Source organism: Cydia strobilella, chromosome 26 (assembly GCF_947568885.1).
Source record: "Cydia strobilella chromosome 26, ilCydStro3.1, whole genome shotgun sequence".
Taxonomy (NCBI): domain Eukaryota; kingdom Metazoa; phylum Arthropoda; class Insecta; order Lepidoptera; family Tortricidae; genus Cydia; species Cydia strobilella.
Window position 1 is genome coordinate 6,987,282 of NC_086066.1, and position 19,311 is coordinate 7,006,592.

Consider the following 19,311-nt stretch of genomic DNA (forward strand, 5'->3'; position numbering starts at 1 on the left):
AAAGAGAAAAAGGATTATGCTGCCATACATGAAACTGTCAATACATGAATATGTCTTTCTCTTTGCTCGGTTTCATGTCTAACTACTTATATATACTATGTCTATGTTATAGATATACAAAAAATAAAAGGTTATACATACATAATTACATACGTATGTATTTAAATGCGCAAGTGCTTTGGAAGGGCGTGCACTTTAAAAGGATTTATCCCTACAGTCAATAACTTACTCCGTTGTATTATCCGGGATATCGCTTGGAAAAGAGAAAAATCTTTCAATTTAGGTGTACAAAAATAAATATTAGAATTATTTCTACGAATAAAATAGGGTCTCATGATCCGAGACTTATTTAAACCTAAACGGGCTGGATACGGAAACCACACTAATGAATTTTATCTTGATTTACAATGAGATTGCTTAATTTAGACTGGCCAATATTATAAAATAGTAAAATATAAATATAAAATAATCTTTATTGCAACTTTGTTATTATATAACATTGGTTTCTGGCTCTCAAAGTAGGTTTCCTTGTGTCTCAAGAGCCTGTTCCTTCCCGATTGTATAGTTACAATGTTAGACATTTTATAATATAATTTTAACAATATTTAAATTAGAATATTAAATGAGTATTCAGTCCAATTCCTGTAGCTAATCAATGGTAAGTCCATGGTACAATGTTTACAGTACAGCTAGCTGCAAAAGTGCATACATGGATGTGATGGATGGAATAATATACATTTATAAAGTGGGTATGCACTTTTGCAGCTGGGTGTACACGTTGACGCGCAGCCGAGTCCTCAGCTCCAGTCCAGTGGCGCCGCCACACTGTAGGCGCGGTACCCGTGTACACTACAATACAAGCTGTACCTCAACCTTTGCGAGTTCAGCCACTGCTTGCACGATGTCGTAGCGAACTGGCAGCCCAGTCCTCCGCCCCAGTCTAAAGCCGCCGCCACACTGTAGTCGGCAGGTGAGACAATACAAGCTGTACCTCAACCTTTGCGTATTCAGCCACTGCTTGTACGACGTGGTACTAGCAGCCCAGCCCTCGGCCCCTGTCTAAAGGCGTCGCCACACTGTAGTCGGCACGTGAGACGATACAAGCTGTACCTCAACCTTTGCGAGTTCAGCCACTGCTTGCACGATGTCGTAGCGAACTGGCAGCCGAGTCCGCGGCCCCAGTCTAAAGCCGCCGCCACACTGTAGTCGGCACGTGAGACGATACAAGCTGTACCTCAACCTTTGCGAGTTCAGCCACTGCTTGCACGATGTCGTAGCGAACTGGCAGCCGAGTCCGCGGCCCCAGTCTAAAGCCGCCGCCACACTGTAGTCGGCAGGTGAGACAATACAAGCTGTACCTCAACCTTTGCGAGTTCAGCCACTGCTTGCACGATGTCGTAGCGAACTGGCAGCCGAGTCCGCGGCCCCAGTCTAAAGCCGCCGCCACACTGTAGTCGGCAGGTGAGACAATACAAGCTGTACCTCAACCTTTGCGAGTTCAGCCACTGCTTGCACGATGTCGTAGCGAACTGGCAGCCCAGTCCTCGGCCCCAGTCTAAAGCCGCCGCCACACTGTAGTCGGCAGGTGAGACAATACAAGCTGTACCTCAACCTTTGCGAGTTCAGCCACTGCTTGCACGATGTCGTAGCGAACTGGCAGCCCAGTCCTCGGCCCCAGTCTAAAGCCGCCGCCACACTGTAGTCGGCAGGTGAGACAATACAAGCTGTACCTCAACCTTTGCGAGTTCAGCCACTGCTTGCACGATGTCGTAGCGAACTGGCAGCCCAGTCGTCGGCCCCAGTATAAAGCCGCCGCCACACTGTAGTCGGCAGGTGAGACAATACAAGCTGTACCTCAACCTTTGCGAGTTCAGCCACTGCTTGCACGATGTCGTAGCGAACTGGCAGCCCAGTCCTCGGCCCCAGTCTAAAGCCGCCGCCACACTGTAGTCGGCAGGTGAGACAATACAAGCTGTACCTCAACCTTTGCGAGTTCAGCCACTGCTTGCACGATGTCGTAGCGAACTGGCAGCCCAGTCCTCGGCCCCAGTCTAAAGCCGCCGCCACACTGTAGTCGGCAGGTGAGACAATACAAGCTGTACCTCAACCTTTGCGAGTTCAGCCACTGCTTGCACGATGTCGTAGCGAACTGGCAGCCGAGTCCGCGGCCCCAGTCTAAAGGCGCCGCCACACTGTAGTCGGCGCGGTACCAGCCCGTGTCCTCCATCAGGGCGAGGGTGATGCGGCTGAAGACGGAGTTCTGTGTGTGGGTGCCGGTCATGGCTTCGTTCTGGAAAAAAGAGGAAATATTTTAATAACCCCACGGCACGCCTATCGTGTGCGTTAGTTTGAACCTTATCGGGATGCACGAAGGTTGATATTGGGCTGTCGCCGCGCTCGTCACTTGACGTCTTTGTGGCGGTAGAAGGAATAAACATTAAAGATAAAGATAAAAAAAGTTTATTGCCATAACTAGAAATCTTACATTCCTTAAACCTTAATTAAGTAATAACAATACGAACAAGTAGATCTTAAACATAGTAGGTAGGTACATTCATTTAAATTTCATACCGTTATAGGCAATGGGTACCAGTCTCAGCCTGTGCTAGATATGTTGTGTACATATATCCAGCGCTGATTTTCAGCCTGGTCCCTTTATATATATATACATATATTTCCGGTCGGTCTGTCTTCAATAGGTTGTAAGGTGTGTGCATTAGCATAACTGTAAATGTTTTATCAACTCTTCCGATCCCGATTTTTATATGTATTTATTTTAATTGTTATATTTGGACACATTAATTAGGTTCTAAATCATGTTAAGTAAACGTTTTCAAGAATGACGATCTTTTACCTTAATTGTTCCATAAAAAATACCTACAAAATATACATGTTAAGTACAACAAATTAATGATATTGGTCACTTTTTTTTTTATGAAACAAACAGTCTTCCATAGTTATACATAACACTGGAAATTTTCTTAAAGGTAGACTTACAGTTTCCTTAATGAAATAGTTATTTGTTATACAAGGGTGCAAAGTTGTATTTTACCCGCGAGTGTGGAATTGAAACACGAGCAAGCGAAAGGATTCTATAGTTGAACCACGAGCGAAGCGAGTGGTTCTAAAATAGAATCCTGAGCGTAGCAAGTATTTCAACACACGAGCAGTAAAATACATTTGCACCCGTGTGAAACACAAAACTTTTCACCTCACTATAGCGAGGAAAGTGCAACATCCACAGGCGTTAGATCATCTTCATCACTGAAATCACTCATTTTTTTACGATATTATAACGAAAAAACCTGGAAATTCTGTATTTTTTCGTGAGGTTTTTAAGTAAAAATTTTGTTGACAATGTTGACATTTCTGACGCATGAAATATCAATGATGCGTTTTGAAATTGCATCGACTCAACTTGTGCGTTCAGAATTATACTTAACATCATTATTAAAAAAAACAAACGTTTCTTATGGACCTTTAAGGTTTATGACATAAAATCATTAAATAAAGCTAAATTTGGTAGTTTTTATTAGATTCTCAAACCATTTGTTTAATGATAATTAATATCAAACGAATCATTATTATGAGCGTTTTACGTTTTGTTATCTGTCAAGCTACTTAAACATGCTCCATCCAAGGTCAAATTACTTTCCCCACTAGTGGATAAAATGCGTTTTTCCCCGCTTGTTTTAAAGGATAAAAGACAACTTTCCGAGCTAGTGAGGGGAAAATATTTTAACATCATGTTTAATAAAGTTTCTACAGAGTAAAACAGAGCTATTTGTGCAAACAAGAACAAAAACAATAACAACAATAATGAAAAAAAAAATGCAAGAGTATCAGGGTGTTAACAATTAAATTGTATATAAACTGTATACTAAAAAGGTTTTGTTATTCTTATTACTTATTAACGTTCAATACTGAGATTTTTTTCCTAATAGCGCCAAACTAATGATTTATTCAATTCATTTTTTATAAAATGAGTATATGGATGGAAGCATCACCCATTTTCACCCCCGAACGCTTTTTCTACGTTGATGCGCCGAAATATATCAATTGCATTATAAGTTGGTATAATATTATATTAACTCGGTATTCTGTATATTACACGGTATTACCAAAGATAGATATAACTCCGTAATAGATGTATACAGTCTAAGGAAAAAACGTGCCTCGAAAATCAAGAAAATTTGATTCTCGTTCAGAGGGCGCTACTAGTTTTGGCCTACAGTCGTATAGATGGCGTTGACGGTTTCGTTTGTTATTTAACAATTTTAACGCATATCAGTAAAAGAACATGGGTCAAAATCATAAAAGTAATTAATGCAAATAAAAAAATCATTTATCTATATTTAAATACATTCTATCGTATTTTTATAAATCTTCATTTTTAGTTTTAAAGTGTGTCGACAGATGGCAGTGAATTTACTGGGGTTACAAAATTTACTACGACAGTACCGCTCTAGCATAAGTTACTCTATGGTATTACCGTGACGGTATACTAACCTCGAAGAGTCTTTTCTCCCAGTGTGTAAGCGCAGTTCCATCCCCCCCTTGGTCCTCCAGCTCCGCCCCCTCCAGAGTCGAGCAGTTGAAGTGCTCTCGAACCTGCACATAATTGGGGGGTAATTTTAATTCTATCGCCCTTAGAGCGTTTTCACATTGTCCGATACGACCTTCTGCACCTAGTACTATTTTTTATTCTGTGGTCAGACGTATAGCATCCCTCTTTTTGCCAGGGATGCGAATCTCCTCGAACTCGGCTCCGTTCGGCTCAGCATTGCTCCGAGCAATGAGGGCTAACGCGTATGAATTCGCCGCTAGGGGCGCTAGTGTAGATGGTGGTCTTTTCCATAGTTCGAAATGTCAAATGTCACTTGTCACTTCAATGACTAACAGCTGTTCTTTAGTCTTTTGGACCACCATCAACAGAGGCGCCAACTGGTGAGCAAAAAAACGATAGCCCTCATTATTAGGGTTGGCACAACTTGACGTCCCTTTGCGCATGGAGACTATATAAAGGAGCCAAATCTCTATGTATGAAAAGTGTCCATCAAAAAACAGTAATTAGGCGGCGCCACCATACATCGAAATACTACCAAAAACAACCTACGTAATTTGGTTGGGTTATTTGTTGCCTTATATGGTTCATGTTATACTCATGTCCCAGAGCCTAACTAGCGCCACCGGAGAGATTAGGAACTATTATTTAAAGCTGAAAGCGGTCACTTTTGCAACAATTCTGCCATAAGAGATTGGCATCCTTTCTATACCATCCATACCTTTGCGTGCACGACCACAGATAAGATAATGACTTGAATTTTGACCCTGAACCGCTGTCAAACGTAGGTTTTGTAGGAAGTTTCCTTTCCGTACGGCAGTACGGTATTTATTCTGTGGTTTTGCGTTAGGGATTAAAAACCAACCTCCTTGACGACTCTCGGCGTAACGATCATATGGAATGTGCGCTCGATGTAACCGCCGCGAATCATCCATCTTTTCCTTGTAACGTTCCGAACAACGCGATCCGACCACTTATGTATTTGCAATCTGAAATCAATACTTCACCATTAAAGCCAAAGATTCAAATTCTTGAATAATTAAATAAAGTTTCAGGTTAAAGATATTTATTTCTCAAAAGATTAAAAGAATAATCACTTCCTGAGAAATACATGTTCACTAAAGTTAATACAAAGGAGAGTGTATATAATTATTAATAATTATACAAAAAATACAAAGCCAATTCCAAACAACTAAGTAAACAACAATCTATAACTATTCTATTATTCGTTAAATCCTGACCACTGACCATCCTGACCACTGTTGCGGGCTGATACGATTCACCTATAATGCGGCATTTTAAATGTGTCATAACCGCTATTAGGTGATAGTTGTTAGAATGCTATTGCTGTCTGTTTTTGTTTTGTCGCTTTCTGTTTTTTGTTCCACTAACACTTAGTTTTTAATCTTAATTGTTACTAACCGTTATGGGCCAGTGTTGTCTTAAATAAATAAATTGAATTGAATTGTTAAAACTAAAGCCTAAATAAAAACTAAAACGGCATTAAATACAAGTACAAAAAATCTAATAAAACGTATACTATCCTTACAGTACATATGGTGCTTCTTTCCCGCACTAGTGCGGGAATGAGCACTTTCCGTGCCTATGTCGAAAGTTTAAAGGGGCATATGTACTGTAAAACGTTGTACGATACACGTGCGAATAGGTAATTGGCAACTCGTGTCGATTTAAAACACTTCCTTCGGTCGTGTTTTAATTTATCGCCAGAATCGCCATCGCCACTCGTTGCGAATTTCCTACATTCCGCAATTGTATCGTAAATAAATATTAATTTGCTATAAATAAATAAAAAGTGTCAAATTTTTCATGCACAATGATTAACTCAATTTATGATGGACCATCCGTACAAAGCATACTAATAAGTTCTCTTACTCTTCATCGAGGGGCGGATTTCCCGTGTCCGGTCGCCTCTCCATGAGCGGCTCGCCGTTGTCGTCTCTGAAATTATACAATAATGTAGTTTATAGTTTCATCTAGATGTCATATACTAAAGAAAAAGTGAACAAGCCCTCTGGTGACCGAGGCCGGAATCAAACCACAGAGCTAGGTTAAACAAAGTCAATTTTGAGACATCTATAACTGTTATCGAGCTGGAAAAACCGTCCGTCGGTCCGTCAAAATGCGTCCTTGCCTCAAGACGATTATAAATACCGCAAAATTGACGTTGTTTCAACTTACCTCTGTTTTAACTTACCTCGGTCTCCCCGCGGCTAACGTCTTGAGGTCTTGACCACTAGACCACCCGGCCACGGAGGTACCGTCCCAAATTCTCGAGTATATGCATCTTTGCAAGATTAGGTGCCTTTGACTTGGTCTGGCTCGGGAGGTCCCGTTTAAGGAATGCTCCTGGTACTGAGTTTATATGAAGAGAACAGGGAATTCCCGGTTCCGGTAATGTATTTGTATAGAAAACCAGTACCGGCAGCACTCCCTATTAGTCCCGGTACTTGGTGGATCAGGAAAATAAGATTATCGCCAGAAGAACACAGTTATCGCCAGGAAAATGAAGTTATCACAGTGAGACTGAGATTATCTCCAAGAGATTGAGATTATCGCCAGGAAAATGAGATTATTGCCATGAGAATGAGATTATTACCCAAAAATGAGGGTTTACCTGTAGAACGCGAACAGAGACACGCTGAAGCCAAGCGCGTGTAACATTTCGTGCTGCACAGTGGATAATAGGCTCGGGAGGTCACGGTACTTGGTGGACAGCTCGCCGGGACAGAAGTTGGCGTGGCCGGCCACTGGTCTGTAAATAATTAAGTACATACGGTAGAAAAACAAACCCAACTAAGAGCGTTTTCTCATTGCCCGATCCGATATCGGATGTCGGAAGGAAGTAAAATGTAAGATATATGTGTTTCTCTGTATTTATTTATGCATTTCATCAATCATTATTACTAAAAAACAATAAAAAACGCAAAAAACTCTCCTGCAGGTGTTTTTGTCATAGGCGCCTTCCGACATCCGATATCGGAAAGACGCTTCCGATAAATTCAGCCATGTCGGAGCCCCCCGTCAGCTGTCAGACCGATAATATTTGTTTGTGTGCGCATGTGTAGGCATAATGCTTGTTGTAGTGTGCGTGACCGCTAAATACGGCGATAATATCGAATCGGATAATGTGAAAACGCTCTAAGATCAAAACAACATATTCTTAAATTCGGTTAAAAATGTACTAGTCTACATTCTATAACTATGTCACCTGCCCCGTGTCATAAAAATGCGTTTAGGATACTGATGGGTCTGCCTCGGCACTGCAGTGCGTCGGGGATGTTCGCCTATGCCCGTACGGATGACTTTTACGCTATTATACGTAAAAGAGCGGCATCCCTATTGCATAGATTGCAGGGTAGCACCAAAGATCTCCAAAAGCATTTGTCGTCAGAGTGGACTGCCCACTGATGAGGCGTTGGAACCAATTACATGAGCCCAGCGCATCATCGAAATAATTAGTTTTAATTAGTTTTTTAGGTATTTATTGTTTTACTACATAGTGTACAGACTAACATAGATATAGGTAGCATATTATATTTTTTGTACTAACACTGTATGGGTTCTGTTCTGTGCCTGAAATAAATATTTTCAATTTCAATTTCAATAAAAACTGGGAATACGTAGTTATAGCGCTAAGGTGGAACACACGACATCGACACAAACATTAATATAACCATTAACATACATAAACGCTTAATTTATATGTACCGGCCAATAATATATCACCTTTGAGTGTTTTTGTATGAGCTTGTACCATCATCATTCACTTGCCCTTGTCCCATTCACTTGGGGTCGGTGCAGCATGTCTTGTTCAATGAGCTTGTATATATAGCGTAAACAATATAAGTTAGTTTGTAGATTACATATTTTACTAGTCATTTTATACAAATATATGATGAATACTGCAGAAATACTGTGAATTACAATAGGATAAAAAAACCCTTTAGGTGGGCCAGGACAGATTCGTATTAAGGCAGTTGGGTTTTAGGCCAGAATCTAAGTAAGTACGACTCTGTTGAGGTCTGATTTGCTATAGGTATGTTTCTGAATAAAGCAGTTTCGACATACGACTTATGATATGGAAGTCACTTTCTCTTTAAACCAATTTTTGAGTAGGACAGATTCGAATAAAGGGGTCCCGTGACATGACAGTACTACGTCAGATTGGTAACGAGTTGGATTAGGACTAATGCAGTTTCTTATCTCATCCGATTAGCAACGATTCGATTAAGAAATTGAACAGAATCTTTTAATGATGAATAACGTCACACTAAATCAATAGGTAGGTAGGTTAGGTTCGTTAGGTTGCTTTAGATGCCCGAAGGGCAAACCGCCGAGAAATAGGGTAAGAAGGAAATGTTCAATGGACAAGTATCTATTTTGGCATAATGGTACATATTTTGTTTTTTTTTTTTAATTTTTTTTATAACAGAATCCGATCAACATCGAATCGGTCGTACTCGGAATTACACATAAGTACTAAGATTCCAATATGTAATTTTCTGTCCTACTCAGAATTCGGCATAATGAGAATCTGAAGTGCTAGGAATTTGAGATTTTAATAACCTAACATTTTAGGAACTTGGATAACTTAGAAAATGCCCTATTCATAATCAAACCTATTTAGAATCCGAATTAAATAGAAACTGGCAACCTTAGAGTCGTACTTACTCAGATTAAGGCCTAAACCTCAACTGATTTAATACGAATCTGTCCTGGCCCGCCTAAAGGCATTACATGAGACCAATTTTTCTCATCGCCCGTATAAAGGAATACTACTAGACTACCTAAAGCAGTGAGGTGGAAGTCACTTACAAATATAAAAAAAAAGTTATACCGTAAAAATATGGTGATATATTATTGGCCAATACTTGTACATCGATTGCTAAAATCATAACATTTTCCGTAAGTAGTTGGAAAAAAAACTGATTTTCTGCTTGTGATGCTTTTTAGGGTTCCGTACCCAAAAGGTAAAAACGGGACCCTAACTAAGACTCCGCTGTCCGTCCGTCTGTCTGTCACCAGGCTGTATGAACCGTGATAGCTAGACAGTTGAAATTTTCACAGATGACGTATTTCTGTTGCCCCTATAACAACAAATACTAAAAAGTACGGAACCCTCGGTGGGCGAGTCCGACTCGCACTTGTCCCGTTTTATAGAAAACTGAAGTGTCGGACGCTACGGCACGGACCCGGACCGTTTTATTTTATTCGGGATGCTTACTGCCTAATATACATAGTACATACATACATCATACATAGGTTAATAGAATAGACTTATCTATCTTTTAGCGTCAGTCATACTTTAGTTTTCTGTCTATGCTTTTACCTGTCTAGCGCGCTTTCCTGTTGGCAATGAGAAGCATAAGCCACAGTCAGGCCGCGGCGGCACCTCTCCGTTTCGACCGCGCTCACGTACAGCACGAAATCCGTGTTCTCTACGCCTATAGGCTCCTCTTCTTCTAGATCTGTAATGAAAACAACTTGTCAATATTAATTTTAACAATTAGGGGAGACCGAGGTGAATTGTGACAGAGGAGAGTTGTGACATAGTCGATTGTTTGGAATCTATTAACTAATAACGAGCTCGCAATAGCGCGCGTTTGTTAGTTCAAGTTACTAGCTAACTGTTGCGAGCTCGCTAACAAATAATAGGTTCCAAAAAATCGTCAATGTCACAACTCTCCTCTGTCACAACTCACCTCGGTCTCCCCTAACTGACACTTATTCCTGACTGTAAGAAAGATGGTCTTACCTGGCATATCAGCGACTTCGGACCCCTCAGTACGTGGCCGGTGATTTCCGTGGTTTCATCCTCGATGATGATTCTTCGTCGTGGTAACGCTCGAGAGTTTTGCTGTATGGTTATTATGGTGACCAAAGATGGTCTTACTGGGCATATCGGAGACTTCGCTGCCTTCAGCGAGTGCGTTGCCGGTGATTTCCGTGGTGTCATCCTCGGTAAAGCTCGAGAGTTTTGCTGTATGGTTATTATGGTGACCTAAGATGGTCTTACCGGGCATATCGGTGACTTCGCTGCCATCAGCGAGTGCGTTGCCGGTGATTTCCGTGGTGTCATCCTCGGTAACGCTCGAGAATTTTGCTGTATGGTTATTATGGTGACCAAAAATGGTCTTACCGAGCATATCGGTGACTTCGCTGCCTTCAGCGAGTGCGTTGCCGGTGATTTCCGTGGTGTCATCCTCGGTAACGCTCGAGAGTTTTGCTGTATGGTTATTATGGTGACCTAAGATGGTCTTACCTGGCATGTCGGAGACTTCGCTGCCTTCAGTGAGCGCGTTGCCGGTGATTTCCGTGGTGTCATCCTCGATGGTGATTCTTCGTCGTGGCAACGCTCGGCAGTTCTGACCGGTGCTGTTGCAGACGTAGCATGGCTGGATAATTAACGTTTTAATTAATAAATTTAATAAAAGGGTATGTACGTTCCTACTAGTCAAAACAGTTTCTTTTTAGGGTTCCGTACCCAAAGGGTAAAACGGGACCCTATTACTAAGAAGTTAATGGTAATTATGGCCGCTTATGTATATCTAAGTAAATCATATGATTTCCCTCACGGGACAGGCTTTGCCTAGTGTGGGGGTCAGTATAAACTGTAAATGCTCTAATGTTTCTGGAAATAAACTATTTGTATTTGTATTTGTTCTGTCCAATTTCTAAAACATAGTTTACACTCATACATACATGTTAACATAATTCTAAGCCATTTAGTTTTCGACTAACAGCGAGTAAGGGATAATGTATCAAGGATCTGCCTGAAAACCAGCGTTGTAGTAAATACACTGCAACATTATGCTGAGGCAAGCTCCTATTTAACACGCATGAATATTTCTCTCTGATGTGCAACTCAATTTCTTAGTTTTGTAAGTCTAAATTTAAGGTTTATCTGTAAAAAATGTACTACGCTATCTGTTAACTCTGCCATTTCATGTGATGTTGAATAAAAATGTTCTTTTCTATTCTATTCTATTTGTAATTAATCATTTTTTTCAAATTAAAATAGGTTATAAATTAAATTACAACAGGTTATAAATTAAATTAAAATTACATATTTTTTTGGATATTCCACTGTATTCCATAAAGGAGTTTTATGAAACCACTAATTAGATTTATTTAAATAGTACTTTGCTGACATCGGAATTGTAAGGTTTATTGTAATTTACTTCTTTGTTAGTTTAATGGTGACCTTAATTTCTGTGACATAAGTGCTCAATTTTGTTTATTTATTTTATAGAGTTAATAACGACCCATTCCTGGCGAATTTATTTTCTAGATAATTGTTTAATTTATTGAATGTTTTTTAATCTATTATGTAGAATTTAACGAAACTGCTGACATACTATTGTAATTTAATAATTTTGAATGTAATTTTGATTGTCTCTGTTATTTTTCATATTCAATTATTCATAATGTAAAAAACCGACAATCACAATATAAATTCCTAAGAATCTACCATGTGTAATTTTAAGTGCAATTGTATATTGTGAGATAAATAAATCATATCATATCATATCATAAATTAAAAAAATTACACTAAATTATTATTATTATTATTATTTTTACTAGCCTAATTTAGTGTCCCACTGCTGGGCAAAGGCCTCCCTCCCCTCGTTTCCTCCACTCGACCCTGTCGTTTGTAGTGTCCTACACTAAATTATAAACAATCAATTTACTTGCTGGAGCCCGTACATGGACACTTACACAGTGACTCATATAGGGGCAATCCAGCCGGTCTGCGATCATGGCCAGGACGCTGTTGCGGCTGGCGTATAAATAGTAATTTTAAATTAAGTCAGGTCCCCACAGAAAACCATCACCATGGTTATTATGCTGAGGGGGAATCCTTTTTAGCGTCCAAATGTTTTTTTGTCTCATGCCTTTCTTTTTTATGTACTATGTTGTGGCGTCAAATAAATGTATTTTTCCCCTCACTAGCTCGGAAAGCCGTCATTTAACCTTTAAAACAAGCGGGGAAAAACGCATTTTATCCACTAGTGGGGAAAGTAATTTGACCTTGGATTGGAGCGTGTTTAAGTAGCTTTTGACAGATAACAAAACGTAAAACGCTCATAATAATGGTTCGTTCGATATTAATTATCATTAAATAAATGGTTTGAGAATTTAATAAAAAATACCAAACAGCTTTATTTAATGATTTTAAGTCATAAACCTTAAATTCCATAAGAAACTTTTTTCAAATGATGTTGAATGTAATTCTGAACGCACAAGTTGAGTCGATGCAATTTCAAAATACATCGTCAGAAATCTCAATATTGTCAACAAAAAATTTCTCACCGACTCCGACACGTAAAAATACACAACTTCCGGAGTTTTCTGTTATAATATCGTATTATCCTAAAAAAATGAGTGATTCCAGTGACGAAGATGATCTAACGCCTGTGGATGTTGCACTTTCCTCGCTATAGTGAGGGGAAAAGTTTTGAGTTACACACGGGTGCAAATGTATTTTACTTCTCGTGTGTTGAAACACTTGCTACGCTTAGGATTCTATTTTAGAGCCACTCGCTTTGCTCCTGGTTCAACTATAGAATCCTTTCGCTTGCTCGTGTTTCAATTCCACACTCGCGGTTAAAATACAACTTTGCACCCTTGTATAACAAATAACTATTTCAGTATGCTTCACGAAGGATCAAGATTATTTAATCCATCGTTGTAGTGCGAGCGAGAGGGAAAACGTGGTAGAAGGGATCGGCATACTGAGCTCGCACAGCCCGCCGCAGCGCGTAAAATACCTAAACTCGCTCAACGCCGAAATGTAATAGCGCTCTTAAGTTTTAACTGCCATACCCGTTCCGGGTCCATGAGATACTTTTTACATGTTTTAACACCTTGTAATTACCATAATGCAATAAAGAAAGAAAGATATAAGAATAGAATAGAAGTTTATTCGTGGCAAAATAAAAAGATGATAACAAGTGAACAACACATAATATAACATTACATATAGGGTGGGCCAATGATAAATGCATTTTAAAGAAAAGAGAATTTATCACTGGCCCAGCCTATACAAGCCACGAATGGTGCCGACTCAGCATGGTCACAGGACGGACACGCTATATATCAAAAATCACTTGCGTTTCTATCTGTGAACGGCAAATCTGTGTACGCGTAATGCGTCATAGTGTTTTAAATAGCACTGAGCGGCCGGCAAGCGGCCGTCAATCTGCTGTCGCGGGGCGAGGTAATTCGAGTCGGGGCGGGGCGGTGCGTGGCCGTTCTGTATGATAATACTATTACTTATTCTGTGGCATGGCGCTAGCATGGCTGGGCTAACGCTGGTCTTCCGTCGGGGCCATGAGCGTGACGTGACACAATATTTATAAGAAATAATAAAAAAAATACAGCATTTTAACAAACAAAGCCACGCCCCTTTTGCCCCCAAGTGACGCCCTTTTTGGCCACGCCCCTTTTGATACAATAGTGTTACAGAATTAATAATATAAAAGTTTCGAGTTGCTCTATTTCGTTTATTTTATTAACTGGAGCTATATAAACAAATTTTTGCCCCCAAGCCACGCCCCCTTTTGGCCACGCCCCTTTTGATACAATGATGTTAAAGAATTAATAATATAAAAGTTTCGAGTTGCTCTATTTCGTTTGTTTTACTGGAACTATATAAACTAATTTTTGCCCTCAAGCCACGCCCTTTTGGCCACGCCCCTTTTTGGCCACGCCCCTTTTGATACAATGATGTTACAGAATTAATAATATAGAAGTTTCAAGTTGTTCTATTTCGTTTGTTTTATTAACTGGAGCTATATAAACTAATTTCAGGCCTTGATATACCTGCTGTCATTGTATGTGCAAAGTTTTATTACAATCCAACATGTAGTTTTAAAATGAGAGCGGAACTACGTTTGTATGGGAAGGTGAAATTCGGCCGAGCTTGCCGGGGACTCTTTAAAATATATTTTTAATACCAATAAATAATAATAAAAGGTTTTTATAGGTATATACCAACGAAAACATAAACCATGTTATCGCGGTCAGTGCTGGTTATAGGTGAGACATTTAGAATTCATTCAAAGTTATAGAAAACAAGTTTTAAACCATTTGATATATTATTTATTTCTTTGAGGCGTTAATTATCACCGCCAACTCATACTAAGTGCCATATACCCTAGGTACTTTGATTACCTCAGACCTCAGGTCAATACGTGTTGTACGTGGACGTCGTGGACGTACCGACGTAGTATAAAAAAATATTAATGTGTATTATTGTGTATGTAATGTATGTATGTGTATTATGTGTGTATTTATTAATGTACTATTACTAAGATTATATTTAACACCATGTATTCTGATTTCTGATGCATCACTGTACTGTACATGTATACAATAATAAACAATAAACAATAAATTGAGAGCATGAAAAATAAAAGCACTGTTTACAAATAACTAAGTAACATCTATTTATTATTTGGTGCGCTATTTGACAATTATATGTGACGTTTTCAAGTAAAAGGTACCACATTGTTGCTTACCATAAGGACGAAATTTGCTAGTATCTTTATACGAATAACCCGTCAGAGCGTCCTTGTGGCAAGCGACAAAGTGGTACCTTTTGCTTGAAAGCGACACATATTAGCAATACATCGTCAGTATTTTCCGTCAATAAACAATAATCATAATCATAATTTTTTATTTGCAAGAACACGGTCACGGAATAAAGAATAAAGTTTGTAAATAAATATATCAAATATTGTAAAAATTGTTATCAACGTATTTTCGGACCACGCTGTATACTCTATATTTCTATAATATTGTTATTTATTTATAATCTGTACAAGTGTACGAAGACAGAGACAGCATTATTAAGCTTATTTTCACGATTTTAGGACCCATTTATTATAATGTACATATTTTTTCTCTTGGAGCGATTATTTCGGAAAATATTCAATTTAACGTATACATGTAAGGGATACACAGGATACACTACACTGAGCGGATGCCCGTGTCTTGGGACGCACGAAGAGGCAGCACCCGCCAGGGTGTAAGGACTATCCAGAGTTGATTGAATCTAAAATGAACTATCTAATCTAAAATCCAACGCGGCAACGCAGCTGGCGTGATGGGCACCTTTGCGTCGGGGACAGCCCGGGATGTTTAGTGATTAAGTTTAGTTTTTAATAAGTTTTACTATTACCTATGTATCTATCTATAGTGTTATAAATAAATTTGTTTCAAATGAACTAGGCTCGAATAATTAATTTTATCATTAAGTATTGTGATGACACAAGATACAAGATGCTGTCCGTAATATGCGATTTTTGAAGGCATCATAAATCATAAAGGATTCATGATATGTGTGTAGCTAAAATTTAATCATCATCATCAATATTTAAGAGCTATGCTCTTGTCGATTGCGTAATCGCCACTCTTCTCTTTGCTGGGCCAGCCTTTTGACTCCCTCGTACGACACGACAGAAACTTTGTCTTTTTCATTTCTCATGCTCTGAAAGAGGGTCATTGTTGTTCTAAAAGGTGTGCAGAAAATGATACGTGTCTGTGCACAGCCTTTTAAGTTCGAAGTAGGATTTTTTTTTACGATAAGCAATTGAAATTTGAGTTTTAAGTGGATTTGTTATACAATTTCCATTCTGATATTTGACTCTCCATTCCATAAATAACGATACTTTTGCCTAAATTGTTAACTGAAAGTACGCTTAAGAAATACTATAAAAATGTATACTTGGTCATGTTTAAAAAAAAACACCTGCATTTTACTTTCCTCGTATTCGAAATGAAAAGTGAAGGGATAAGTTCGCCTTTGTACTGCCTATTTCTGTGCCATATTTGTGTTCTATGTCTTTGTACAATAAAGAGTTTATACATACATACATACATACATAAAAGTAGAGTGTTTAACTCAAGTGAAAAGCATTATTTCAGCCTCGGACTATAATACCTGAAATGAGTGCCTTTCATCCCTTGGTTAACAATCTACTATTATTTGGCTGAGATATGTGAGCCGGGGCCTTCCTCTGCGTCAAAATTTAATAAACCAATATTTTTCAGGTTTACTTCTCTGTCTCACTCATGTCGCCAAAACCTACATCCTGCTGTCAGCAAACATAGAAGATGTAAAGAAGATAGCAAGAAAATTCCTCTCCGATGAAATCGTTCAGCAAGTAATGGACTTAGTTAAAAAACTGAATGACGATATTAAACACAATTTATCTGAAGAAAATAAGATTAATGAAGAATCAGTAAATAATATATCTAATGATGAACTTGAAGAAAATGTACTTAGGAATAGACTAAGGCGTAGAAAAGAAAAATTAAAAGAAACTATCAAAAAAGATAGAGAAAATAAATATGATATGAGTGATGCTTTAAATTGGGATCATGATAAACATTATTATGATAAAGTAGATGAAACTAAAAGAGAAAGAATAAAATAAACTACATCACGATATAGACAAATTAAAAATGCCGATAATAAGGAAAGTATAGTATTAGCGACCAGTGGTAATGTACAATTACATAAAACAAAATATGTGAGCCAGTCTTTTGAAAAATGGTGGTATATTGTCGAATTTAGTTTGTCTTATAGGTAACTTACGTCATAGAGTAACTTATACTAGAGCGGTACTGTAATAGTAAATTTTGTAACCCCAGTAAATTCACTGCCATCTGTCGACACACTTTAAAACTAAAAATGAAGATTTAAAAAATACGATAAAATGTATTTAAATATGGATAAATGATTTTTTTTATTTGCATTAATTATTTTTATGATTTTGACCCATGTTCTTTCACTGATATGCGTTAAAATTGTTATAGTACATTTTACAACTAGTGTGAAAAGAATGTATTTTTACCACTAGTACCGAGGTATCCGAGTAAGACTCGGTACGAGTGGTAAAAAGACATTTCACACGTATTGTAAACGACGTTTTTTAATACAATTGCGAAAAAATAATAAATTAATATATCATTAGTAGAATCATACCACCAAACCAAACCAAAACCAAAAGTACCTATACAGCTAAGATACGCGAGCTGCTGCAGCCCGCGATACCTTCATACTCGTGCGCGCCCCGGCCGCGGCCGTCGCGGGCCCGGCGCGGGTTGGTCAACGACACCTCCTCATAACTCATGAGGCCCTGGTACCTGCTCCGCGCTAAATTCAATTTTAACTGCGTTTCGAAAATATAGTTTGGAACTAAAAAGTAAAAAGCACTAGTTCGAGAAATTGAGCTTCTCGCACGCTACGCAGCCACAAAAAGTACCACTTTTTGAGCAACTGTATTAAAAATTCAATTTTAACTGCGTTTCGAAAGTATAGTTTGGAACTAAAAAGTAAAAAGCACTAGTTCGAGAAATTGAGCTTCTCACACGCTACGCAGCCACAAAAAGTACCACTTTTTGAGCAACTGTATTAAAAAATAACAAACGGAACCGTCAACGCCATCTATACGACAGTAGGCCAAAGCTAGTAGCGCCCTCTGAACGAGAATCAAATTTTCTTGATTTTCGAGGCACGTTTTTTCCTTAGACTGTATCCATCTATTACAGAGTTATATCTATCTTTGCTTACGTTTAAATGGTTCTCCGGCACCCTGACCTCCCCACACATAGTCTCAGCGCTGCACGAGTCGATGCAGTGCGAGCGCCCGCCCCGCACGAACACTTGCCGAGTTGGGCACTTTCTGGAAAGAGATAAGAATGTTGGATATTTTCTATATGTACACTGTAAGCCCGGAAAAGATATGCCACTTGGAGAGCAACGAATACCGTAAAATGGGGTGAGTAGGGTTCGCGGGAAGAGTTGGGTTATGAATGGGGAGAGAAGGCTTGAAAGGAGGGTGAGATGGGATTTTAAGGCTACTGTTACAGAAATAATGTATTCCAATTTAAAATGGAGCTATAGTAATACTCATACAAAAAAGTCGATCCAACAATCTTCCAAAATCACCTTTGTATTTTGTATGAAAACCCATCTCACCCCAATTACGAGGGACTACGGGTCACCCCGTTTGACCTCACGGTGGGTGTTTATCGTCAAACTACCCAAAATTAAATAAAAACTAAAATACAAACGTCCGGAACACTTATTCCATTCAGTTTGCATATGTAAAAATAAAATGTTATCGAGGTTTGAATGTCAGCTTTGCTCCTACTCACCCCATTTTACGGTACCCTGCGACAGGTCACAGGTCGAGTATCAAGTTATATAAGACGTAAGTAGACACCCGCGCGAAATCGCCCTTTCATACAAACTTAGTCCTTATTATAGTCTGCATCTTCTCAAATGATTTTTAGGCCTAAGACGGTAATCTGTTAAACAAAAGCCATTGTTCCTTTTGTGCGAACGTTCGCCCGTTGTGTGCCATTGAGTCTGAGCGCGTGCCATTTTCAGACAATGTCTCTGACAAACACAAAAGGAACAATGGCTTTTGTTTAACAGATTACCTCTCTGGATATTTAACACTACAGAAAATATTTTAACACAGTTTGATGCATCTCAACCACAGGTATGCAACTTCGTTTGATTTCGAATTTTTAATTGAGATAATAAAATATGACATTGATGCATCAAGGCGGTTAGTTTACAGAGGACTTACCGGGAAACGCGAATCCGAAATTTCGCTATCTGCCTCTTTATCGCTCGAATAAGCAAGAGTGACAGAGATGTTAGATAACGAAATTTAGATTTTCTTGTTTCACGATAGACCCTCAGA

At 38.8% G+C, this 19,311-nt stretch overlaps 1 protein-coding gene across 2 annotated transcripts in view; it reads right to left on the minus strand.

The window, feature by feature from the left end:
• LOC134753356 (leishmanolysin-like peptidase) overlaps nt 1-19,311 on the minus strand; it is a 194,931-nt gene that overhangs the window by 12,330 nt on the left and 163,290 nt on the right. The window contains exons 5-12 of one of the 2 annotated variants that reach the window (XM_063689235.1): nt 18,168-18,279; nt 10,848-10,980; nt 9,915-10,053; nt 7,200-7,337; nt 6,458-6,523; nt 5,430-5,553; nt 4,510-4,611; nt 2,103-2,290 (exon numbers count right to left, since the gene is read on the minus strand). In XM_063689235.1, the coding sequence (XP_063545305.1) occupies nt 2,103-2,290; nt 4,510-4,611; nt 5,430-5,553; nt 6,458-6,523; nt 7,200-7,337; nt 9,915-10,053; nt 10,848-10,980; nt 18,168-18,279 (1,002 nt within the window). The remainder of the gene's footprint in view (nt 1-2,102; nt 2,291-4,509; nt 4,612-5,429; nt 5,554-6,457; nt 6,524-7,199; nt 7,338-9,914; nt 10,054-10,847; nt 10,981-18,167; nt 18,280-19,311) is intronic. The other variant, XM_063689236.1, reaches the window with a different exon arrangement.